The sequence below is a fragment of the Ruditapes philippinarum genome, unplaced genomic scaffold (assembly GCF_026571515.1).
Source record: "Ruditapes philippinarum isolate M1 unplaced genomic scaffold, ASM2657151v2 ctg10735_1_1_1_1, whole genome shotgun sequence".
Classification (NCBI taxonomy): domain Eukaryota; kingdom Metazoa; phylum Mollusca; class Bivalvia; order Venerida; family Veneridae; genus Ruditapes; species Ruditapes philippinarum.
Window position 1 is genome coordinate 1 of NW_026864308.1, and position 12,412 is coordinate 12,412.

General features: G+C 32.6%; 1 protein-coding gene across 1 annotated transcript; it reads right to left on the reverse strand.

Moving 5' to 3' along the window:
- Positions 1-4,540: 4,540 nt before the first annotated feature.
- Positions 4,541-11,798, reverse strand: LOC132725145 (muscarinic acetylcholine receptor M5-like). Its single transcript, XM_060710233.1, has 3 exons — positions 11,434-11,798; positions 6,172-6,301; positions 4,541-5,317 (listed from the first exon to the last, which is right to left on the reverse strand). Exons 1-3 carry the CDS (start codon positions 11,744-11,746, stop codon positions 4,585-4,587), a joined length of 1,176 nt encoding a protein of 391 aa, XP_060566216.1. The 5' UTR covers positions 11,747-11,798; the 3' UTR covers positions 4,541-4,584.
- Positions 11,799-12,412: the final 614 nt, after the last annotated feature.

A 12,412-nucleotide genomic window follows, 5' to 3' on the forward strand; every position in this document is an offset into this window, starting at 1 on the left:
TTTTTTTAAGGAGAAAAACACGTACAAAAAATTTAGAGTCTTTGAACTGGCAATCAGATTCGTTTATGCAACGCATCCGTAAATAAAAACTACTATTAAACACCTCCTTAGCACCGCCTTAGCTAAATTTTCATTTAGTAGTAAAATATGTTGTAATCTTGAGTGTAAAAAGTCTCAGATTTGTAACAAAGTAGGAAATTACTGTTTTATAACTATTGCTTTAAGAAAGTGCCTTAAGTTATGCTGTTTTATACTGAAACAGAATGTGTAAAGATAAAATTTGGAAAGCATTTTTTAACTAGTGAAATACAAATTTGTAACAAAAGTTAATAATATATTATTCGTCATAATTTCATTTAAAAATATGTTTCTTATAATCGAACTACATGTATTTAATTTGTTTATACTTACTGGCCATATTTGATTTGTAGTTTATTATACGCTATGGTAATTGCAAAATGTTTTATAAAGCTAATGGACGTCAGATCTTATTTCAATAAAAAATGTTCAATTTGCCATCTTAAATGATTATGATATTTTAATATAATATTCTTCATGAATCATTATTTTTAAGGTCTCAAATATCAAAAATTGTTAAAATTGGCTTCATAACGTCAAATATTGGCTACGTACCGAAAATCATTGCCTGCTAATATTGAGTTATAGCTTAGTACCGGCTAATATTGGTTACGTTTATGCTAATATTGGCTTCTTGCCAGGTTCTATTGGCTTCGTGGTTAGAACAAACTTTTAACATATTTAATCAATCACGCAGTATGTTCAAAACGACAAATCGTTTAATTATGGTACAAAGTGGGTGTTTAAAAATCTTTTTGCGCCCTAGAGGGAGGGGGGAGGGGGGGGGGGGGGCTGGTATATATTAACAACAAATTGTCATATATCAACAGCATAGTGTCTGTGTATTTACAAAGATACTTAGTACAACATTCAATAAACAAAACAACACTCGAAATACCCTGTATTTGATTAAATTAAGATCTTTATTTAAAAACTTTTAATGATTTATATAAAACTCGCATTTACGGGAAAGATACTCATAAGAACAGAAAAGGACATTAACAAAGATGTTAAGTACTCGTGTCTCTAACCGCTATAAACAAATGTAATGGATCGAGGTTGACCGCCACTTACTGGTTTAGAATATTAAGCCATGATAGGCGGACATAAATCATATTTGCATTAATAAATATTCTAGAGAATAAACAACTCTTTTAATTAAACCTATATTTCAGCATCATTTAGAAGAGCTGACATAGAATTGCTGTAGAAAGAAAAAATAGAACTTTTGTTCAAATGGTTAAACGGACGTGTTCCTTTAAATACATTCAAAATTGTTTTCCTCTAAAACTGGAGAATCAAATTTAAAATCTAAAAGACGTGTTATAATAAAAAATACTGGTTATTATTTTTTTTATTCGACTACATTGACATATGTATGGGTCAATATCAAGTATATTCGCTTTCACAAAAACATCTACATACACATTACAATACCATTGGATTTTAAAAGAAAAGTTTCATTCACTCCTTTACATTCGGTAACATAAAACTTGATAAAAAACATACATGTATACATCTCTTCAGAAACAACATATTTACTTGTACAATACGATATGCAAACCCTGATTGCAAAACCTGTTAAATTGGTATCCAAATCTTTGCTTCTTGATTTCTTTTTCGTATATATGAATCATTTGAGCCGCGTCACGACAAAACCAACATAGGAATCATGACACGGCTCATTTTACTTAGAACATGACTGACTATGCCTTCTTTTAGATTATATGATAAAAAAAGCAAATTTAGAACATAATGACGTAAAATAATACTTATTATATACACAAAAGGAATGTTATCAAATATTATTCTGCTTTTCAGCACCTGATGCCATATAAGTTACATTGAATATCATGCAATATTATCACGTATACATTGTTATAGATCAATGATAAATGTTTCAACAAAAACAAAAGTAAATAGTTACAGTACTATATGCATGTACTCAAACACATACAATAATACGATGTTATTATCCCTTGTTGAGTACAATATGAATTATATTGTTCAAGAACAGTTGGCACAACTATATTTGACGAATGTCTAGCCGAGTTTGATAAAGGTTTAGCAGCTGTGTACGAGTTCAATAGAATTCATATTGTACTCAACAAGGAACAATATTATTGTCCGATTAATTAGTATTGTTTTTCTTCAATTAAAACAAGGATTTGATATATATATATTTTTACTCAAAAATGAAAACTTGGCGATGATAAAGCATGCTAATTATGTATTTTATATCGAGTTTTTGAACTCGAATAAACACGAGAATATATGGGCAAAGATACTGATTTGATACTGATTTTTCTGGACTCTTGAAATGAAAACGAGGCTAAATTTATAAACTTTTAACAAATAATGATTGCTATTGGAAAATCACGTGGTATAAACGCTGAAAGTTTATTAAAATTATGTTATATTTCCTGTCACATGATACTTTTTTCGAAAAGGGTAAGTTGTATTACACATCTAGCTATGAATTGGCTAAGTAGCAAATCAATACAAACAATACAACATAGTATGAAAACCTCTAGTTTTTTTTTCTTGTTTTCTTCTAATAAACAACATGAATACAAAAATATTAATCACGTAAAGAACACGAGGCATATTAGTACAAGAAACGTAAATTTCTTTCATCAAGTGATATTAAATCTAATAATTTTATTGATCACATTTACTATTAAAAGAATAGTTATCCCTTCAAGAGAAATTCAACATCAAAAGTCGTTTAAAAATGACTGAACTATTGTTCAAAATGACTTATGACTAAACAAAACTCTTTGATATGAATGCTGCAAAGTAGGTGATTTATATTGATTAAATGCATTCATATTCTTCATTATACAGCACGTAATGTTCATAAATTGAGCCGCGTCACGAAAAAAACCAACATAATGGGTTTGCGACCAGCATGGATCCAGACCAGCCTGTGCAGTCGCGCAGTCTGATCAGGATCCATGCTGTTCGCTTACAGACCCTATAACAAGTAGAGAAACTGATAGCGAACAGCATGGATCCTGATCAGACTGCGCGGATGCGCAGACTGGTCTGGATCCATGCTGGTCGCAAACCCATTATGTTGGTATTGTCGTGACGCGGCTCAATTAATGATTTTATCCGCCATAAAGGAGAATCTAGCTCTGCGACGAAAGAGGACCAAGATCAGCCGCCATGCCCGTGCTGTCTGATCATGGCCTGCACCTTTTGCTATATTTAGTTAGTACATATACGAGTATCAACACCTCCCCTACAAATAATGAATAGCTATATCGAGCTATGTCCATTTAAATACGAGGTAGTAAACGTGCTGAAGGTATATAAGTTGTAATGGACAATTTGGTGTAAAAAGATATTATCAGTATCTTCAGTTATTCGGTAACATGCTATCTAAGAGTTTTAAAACAGTGAATATTTGTGTTGTTTGCTGTCGTTAAAACATTTATTCCTATCTTGATCAAAGTCAGATCAAATCTGAAAGAGTGATGTTTCCAAAATTCCAATAAAGCGACATACCCGTGCGCAATATCAACGCAAAAATGATATATCAATAATTTGTAAGTACTGTGCCATTAATGGGACTTAGGAAAGCTGTGAACGCGATAGATATTACATGTGCACGCGATATAGTATAACATGACCATGCGATAGCTTAGTTTAAACAAATTTATTGATGCTCGATAGCGAAATAAGTTCTTGCAACTTATATTAATCACTTCCAGGTCTGCTTCCTAGAGCAAACCAGTACTGATACATGATCGTGACCCGAGTAGGGCTCAAACCAATGACCCCTGGGTTGAGAGGCAGATATCTTAACCACTAGACCACCACTCCACTCTATTTTCTTTCGTGCGCATGTTATATCTATTGCGTGATCCCGCAATATGTGATTAAGTGCTGCTCAAGCATTATGTAAGTGCACACGCGATAATACTACGTAGGTACGCATCGCGTGGTCTTTCACGTGCGCATGCAATAGCTATCGCGTGTGCATGCAAAAACCATTGCGTGTGCACTTAAAAGCTATTGCGTGCGCACGTAATAACTACCATAAAGCCACGTAATAGCTGACGCATGCGTACTTAATAATAAATAAAAGTTTTCATATGTCCTCTCTGTGCCACCATATGTTAGGAAACGCTATCTAGCTTGTTTTATATGTGCTTGTTTTATATGTAATCAACTCGTGCAGTAAAAATCAAGATACAGATATGACTTATAGAATATGAAAAGTTTTACAATCTCCTCCTGATATATTTCATCAGCTGAACCATTATTCGAATTTGTCAATCTTCTTAACAGACGTTTCTAATGGTTACGAATTATAGGTAGATAAGCCTTATAATTTATGTTACTCTCGTAACCTGTCGAACAAAAGTTATGAAAAAATATATACTTTCTGATAATAATACCTTTTAATTATATACATATAGATCACTTCTGATCATCATCATCATCAACAAAAGAAAGCTAATACTAGATCTACCAATACTTAAAGTAAAGGAAACCTCAACATTTACACCGAATCAAAATCCGTTTAAACGACTTTCTGAATTCCACGCTGCTAAAGTTATACAAGATTGGGTTAATTGTTGAATTGAAATATGCCATCCAAAAGGCCATATTGAGCACTTGCTCCGGAACTATGGTCGGGTCTATGATACTGATATCAAAAACGATATGAAACGGCAGCCAAAGTACCGCGTACCCAATCATTATATATGTCAATGTAACAAACACTTTACGGTCTCGAGCCATCCGACTTTCAGCTCCCGTGATAGTTCGATTGTCCTCAGACCCTGAAGGCGCGTCTGACGATACAGTATTACCATTTTCAGGCACTCTTAGATAGCTGACAGTTACGTGATTGTTCGAAAATTCAGTGCTTCTGTTAGTAGATGGTGGTGGCGAAAATGCTCTCACAGGCTGTACTTTTAATATTCTTGGTGTTTGTACCGGCCTTGAAATACTGGTCTGGTTAACACTTTGTGTATTTTGTACTTGGGTTGATGACTGGGACCTTGCTATTGTACTGTCTACAATTTTTCTGCGTTTATGCATGAACAAGAACACGTGAGCGTAGCAGAAAATCATGATGCAATACGGGCCATGGTGACCAAGTATGGCAACGATAAACACGAATTCCTTGTTTAATGATGGATCCCAAAAACAAGTACCCGGCTCGCTGTACCTTACTCTATCTAATACCCATGGTGGTACCCATAGACATAGCATAAACAACCTGAAATATGAAGACGAAGAAGAATTGTAAAAATGGACCAAACAAAACCATCTTTATTGAAAACTAAAGCAGTATTATTTGAAATAAACAATTGTCCATTAATTACCCGCAAATAAAGCACTCCCTAGAACTTTGTTTCCCTATTCCTTTAATACTAGTTATGATATGTGAATTATATACTGAAAGAGACAATGTGTTGTTGATAGTTTCCGTTTTTCTTTTCTTTAAAAAAATCCGTTTCGCAACGTTTGTGTGATTATATTCAATAAATCTTTCATCCATTAGTTGGCCCAATGTACAAAGTATACAACATTCGTTTACACGCCATATTGAAGGTTTAATTACACTTTTTATGTATTTCAAGAAATGAAAAGACTTTGTAATGATTGTAAATAATTACGATGATAGTTTTAAGCATCAGACATAACAAACCACGAAAGAATTATAATTATACATGATTGATAATGCTGGCAAATGCGAGAAACATGATTCGATATATTACATATATTTATACAGCATATAATATTTTTTTACTACAAAATATCATTATTCATTAAGAAATATTCTTATTATATCACTTGAAACTTAATCAACATATATTTTCTTTCAATCAACATTTTTCAAAAATACCCAACTGATAGATTATATTAGTTTTTATCAATATTTGAAAAAAGTGCAAAATGTAGACCATTTCATACCGTTCTCTAACGTCTACTCTAATTACTATTATTCTACACTTAGAAACATATAATTGACAAAATCACCTATTGACCATGAGTCCGTGTAACGGTGATATTTGAAATAATTGTAAAGGCCAATTTAACTAATGAAATACAAAGTGTGTCATATCTTACCACACAAAAACAATAGAGATGATGCATTTTCGTTTTGTGTGATACGTTCTATAATGAACACTCCATTTGACGCTCCAAAATCTGTCCACTGATATAAGAATCAATGTAAATACTGAGACGAATGTCATACCTGAAATCATATTAGAATCAATGTAAAGACTGATGCAAATCTCATATCTTATATTACATAAGAACAGAAGCACAAATACCGACAGGACTGACATGTCTAAAATCTAAAGTATCAATGAAAATACCGACGCAAATGTCATACCTGAAATCTAAAAGAAATCAATGTAAATAGTGACACATCTTGTATCTTATGTATAAAAGAACTGATGCACAAATACCGAAACAACTACCATGTCTATAATCTAAAGTAACAATGAAAATACCGACGCAAATGTTATATCTGAAATCTAAAAGAATCAATGTAAATGCCTACGTGAATGACATACCTGAAATCATAAAGAATCAATGTTACTTCCAACGCAAAGGCCATGCCTGAAATCTAAAAGAATATGCAATGTATGTAAAAATCAACGCAAATGCCATACCTGAAATCTAAAAGAATCAATGTATATATCGATGCCTGTGTCATACCTGAAATCTAAAAGAATCAATGTAAATATCGATGCTAGTGTCATACCTGAAATCTAAAAATATTTAAATGTAAATATCAACACCGACGTTATACCTGAAATCTAAAAGAATCAATGTAAATATCGATGCTAGTGTCATACCTGAAATCTAAAAATATTTTAATGTAAATATCAACACCGACGTTATACCGGAAATCTAAAATAATCAATGTTAAACCTGAAATCTACTAGAATGTTCATAATTTCTAATAGAGCAAGCAAAAGTATTGGTATTACTATATACCTTCATTATATTCAATATAGGATATCAGATATAAGGTCAAACAAAATGTGTTATTTTCACGAATAAGACATTCACGAAAATGCCTACATGTAGTATGTAATGGTAATGATCTACATTTAATCAAATAAACATGGTGAGACGTGGTTCAAACAAAGTTTATGAGATAGAAAAAAACTGGAGAAACCTTGTTTCCGTTTAAGTTCGAACAGAATTTATCAACTAAGCAACATGTAAAAAATTGCTTTTAGGCCTGAATTCAGGAGGACTCGCCCGTCTCAATAAAAATGTCTGGGCTCATCCTGAATCTATTAAAAAATGTGTTTAGTTAAACTTGTTCAGTGGGGCAAGTGGGGTAGCATTAACTACATGTTAATGAAAGATGTTTTCGGTTTATTATAAAAAAATGAGTGTCTTAATGCAATAAAAACGCCCCAAAATTCTCTAGAATTTACCATTTTAAACCTCCATTTTCAAATATCTTGCCCTATCAACGGGTAGAAAAGATTTCCCCGCATTTATCCTTACACGCTACTCGGGCCGCGTCATTCACAAAGTTCGTTGTAAACCGGAATTCTTTGATCCACTCCTGGCTATCTTAACCAATCCTTAACTCGCTGAATTTTTTAATAAACGAGTCCACTTTTCCGTATTTAGAACTATTTATTATCTTTTTTCTTCTAATATCTAGGTGATAATTTGAAGGTTGCCAAATCAACAGAAAAGAGCAAGTTAGGTAATGAAATTCATTGATTTACAAATTTGTGAAGACGTCAGCGGCTTGTGATCGAAGGCGTTATGAAACGTTTTGGAAAATAATTTTTAAAATCTTTAATAACTTGCAACTCAATCCCAAATGTATTGTGTAAATACTGTCCATCATACATAATGATAATATATCGAATAAATATGTTTAAACCAAATGTATTTGAAATTCAAAGGACGGTTATCATTTGTTCATGCATTTTGTCAATTGTCATTTCTACATATGCCAATGTCTTCATAGAATGAATACATATTATTGATTCAACATGTTAACTGCAAAAGGAATTTACCTGTTGTACATTTTTACTTAACGATCTGATCAGCTTTTGCATGCCTTTTAATATTAGCAACGGAAAGAAGTGAAAAACAAATTACTACCAAATGACATCACAGGATGCTACCGGAATGAACGTATTCAGTCGCAATATAATCTGAACAAAAACACACGCGATCCATTAGACATATTGACGTGTTTTTTCGTGTACAATATTAAGAGGTTAATAAACGAAAGAGCAGAGTCGGTAGGTTCAAGTAAATAATCGGCAATTTCAACCCCTAGGACATTACTCATTCAGAGCCAGTATTTATAGGAGATCATTCAGGTCCAGTACCCATGGGACATTACTTATCAATGGCCAGTTCCCCTTGAAAAATACCCATTCGTGGCCAGTACCCACGGGATAATACTCATTCAGGGCCAATAACCCTTGGAAAATTTTCATTCAGGGCCAGTACCCCTTGGACAAATACTCACTACGGGCCAGTACCCCTTGGACAATATTTATTCAGGGCCTGTGCCCCTTGAACAATACTCATTCAGGGCCTGTACCCCTTGGGCAATACTTATTCATGACCTGTATCCCTTGAACAATACTTATTCATGGCATACATGTATCCCTTGAACAATACTTATTCATGGCCTCTACCCCTTGGACACTACTTATTCATGGCCTGTATCCCTTGAACAATACTTATTTATGGCCTGTATCCCTTGAACAATACTCATTCAGGGCCTGTACACCTTGGACAATACTCATTCAGGGCCTGTACACCTTGGACAATACTCATTCAGGGCCTGTATCCCTTGAACAATACTCATTCAGGGCCTGTACACCTTGAACAATACTCATTCAGGGCCTGTACACCTTGGACAATACTCATTCAGGGCCTGTACAGACTGGAATATTTAAGCTCGAGGGTACCTTTTACGGCGGTAACGAAGCTCTGCCGAATTTCCGCAGTTACCAGACAGCGAGATGGTCGTGTCTGTTACAACAGGTGTGTGATTCTTCTTTTTCTTGCATGTGACAAATTAATGTTATTTCGAAAAGAAAATACGAAAACTAATATTTTCATTTCGCACTTCTTTCTTATAATAGCGTATGGAATTACAACTTCATTCATAACACCACAATGACGTCATCGATCCTAAGAACGAAAATTTATTCATAAAAGACAAGTGGGATTGACGTCATTTAAAAACACGCGACTTTTCTAAAATGGGGATGTAAGACAGGTTTTTCTAGCACCGGGGTAAACAGTAGATAAACTTGTTTGACATGTAAGAAAAAACGTCACCCCGTACAACGTCATTTAGCTACAAACATCGCCCCGTACAACGTCATTTATCTATGAAAATCACCCCGTACAACCCCCTTAATTACATCTCGGTACAAAAAGACACATTAAGTAATTGAAGACAGTAGTTGCTGGTATGAGATTTTTGTACCTCATACAACGTTATTTAAGATTTATCGATTCATTAGTCTTAATTGATGTTTGGCTGTTAGAGACTGCATTTAATTATTGCCGTGAAAAGATTCCACGAAAGTCCGTGACTTGTTCAATAATTGTCAATGATAAGTTGTAAATTTATGGTGGCATACTTCTGTAAACATAAAGCCGTGTAATTTTACCGTAACATATCATAACAATGCGTGAGGTTTCTAGTTATTTTTACACTTTAGTTGTTTTTATTAACGCATTAAGTTACACGTTATTATTTAATTGAAATTAAAATCTTAACTAGTAAGATATCCCACAACAGTGGATCTCGGACATTTAAGATCCTGTAACACAATCTTTTCATGGTTTATTTCATAAATATGATGCTCAAATTAACATTTGTCAATATTGTAATTTCAAATAAGCATTATTTATAAAAATATTACCCAATTTAACATTTCATGTAAATAAAGGGAGGTAATTAAGACTTAATTTTTCTATAAATTCTAAGTCAAGTTTTCCGATAAGAAATGAATGCATGTAATTTATTGATTAGATATAATGTGCACAAATATTTGCAGTACACATTTTACATATTCTTTGATGTTTGAAAATTGTTTTATTTGCATGATTATATACATATATAATTTGCTGCAAGTGTGGTATACACACAGTAACAATATCAATCACAAAACATACAGGATCTTTAAGTCTAATGCTTATTGGTCTCTCACATGTAATTCAGAAATAAAGAAGGAATAGTAGTCGGTCATTTGCAGAATAATTTTTAATTTTAAATTAGTTATTCAGGAAACCGTAAACATGTATTTTTAATTTTGTATTGTTAAATAAAAATTATTTATTGAAACAAATTTATGAAAATAAAACAACTTGGGCCACGTTCCTCATTTTTTAATTATCCGTTCCTGAAAGTGAGCTTTTCAAAAGAAGATAACTAAAAAAGAATGGTGTGGTTATTCGAAAGATATGCAATAGATACATCAGATTTCCATCTCGAATCTTATACTGAGAAAGAAAAAACTATTTAAAGGGACTCCACTGAGGTTTAAAAGCCTAAAAGTATAACATTTGAATTTCTTACATAAATGAGCTGGGGCACTTAAACAGAAATATATGCAATTAGTAAAGAAATATACTTTGAAAAAAAATGAAAATCGTATTTGTATGCGTTTGATATAACGCTTCTCATTCTGGGTATTTTTTTTTACAATTTGAATAATGATTCTAGAAAAACGAAGTGCGCGAATGATCTGAAATTTTGTACAAGATCAGTGGTCTTAACCTTCATCAAAAAGTACATTTGTTTTGAAAACATGTTTTCAGTCCCATCATGTCAAAAAAAACCTCAGTGGAGTCCCTTTAAAACTGTGTTATCTTAATTTGCATAAAAATACTTTTTTAAATTTTTTCTTTATTTACTTTTGGTCAATATTATTAAGCAAATGATGCAAATTGATCAAAAAAATTTTAAATATTTAAACTTGAAATTTTTTTAAAATGATATGCACTTGTTAAAAACGTTTAAGTGTAAAGTGAGTTAAAGTATTTATACATGTAGTTTGTTATTTATTTCCTTTGATAGTGACGTATTTATTATATATATTTTTTCTGTTGTTCATTTTTGCCATAATTTAATCTCTTCAGGCAACATATTTTGACTATTTTATCATTTACTAAATTTATTTGCAAATTCCTTTACATATGCAAAGTAAAGAGTTACGTACGCAAATGCAATTCAATGTCAATACAATTAATTATATGCTGCATTATTTGTATTAAGTAGGTGTCCTTAAAAAGGTATTAAAAATGTATAAACATGTATATAATTTATGTAATTACTATTATAATTATTAAAGAACATTCTGTTCTTACCATAGTCAAAGAAAATCCAAACTGCGCAGAGAGCTTCTCCAAAAGGCCAGTACCCTAGGACAGTATGTGTAGCCATAAAACTCATCGCAGTCACGGCAACAGCTACGTCAGTAATCGCCAAATTTACTATATAATAATTAAAAGTCGTCTGCAACTTTTTATTCATTTTTACGGCAATCAACACAAACACGTTTCCAATAATTGTTACGAGCGTAATTGCGTACAGAAGAAGCGCAACAAGGGCTTTGTCCCAAGTGATACGGGAACCCGTCGAAATTAAAGACGAATTAGTAAAATTTAATCCGGACGACATTTTGCTTTGCAGACGACTTATGAGTCTATGGTGGCGATATCTGCGAATCTAGCTTAATAATCTGCCATAGTGTAGGTTATTTGTTACTTACGAGAGCTCACCTTTCATTTATCCAATAATTTTCATGACTTATGTGTAGATTGTATATGTTTCATATTGTTATAAAAAGGTGATGTTTTTGTAACATATTTCTATATAACAAATACAGGTAAATTTACATATATAACAATGCTATAAATTGAATTATTATTAGATGCATTAGGCCCATAATGATATTGATAAAATTATTGAATATGATATTAATTAGCTTATCATATAATGTTATATATTAGATTGTAGTCTATAATATATAATTATTGACTAGTGAGCCATTGAATATGATGTGATATTCACCGGCAGATGACATATTGACCGAGGCGATAGCCGAGGTCAATATGACTTTCTGCCGGTGAATATCACATCATATTCAATGGTTCACTAGTCAATAATTGTTTTATTATATGAATAGGCTAAGAAATATAAAATCACAAAAAGTACAACCAAAAGTACATGTACAAATTTTGCCTCGTTGAAGCGGGAAAAAGATGCACGTGTTAGGCGTGCAACGGCTACGCAAACGTTGCGTATACAAAAATAATTCAGTTAATACTCATCATTGCGCTGTAG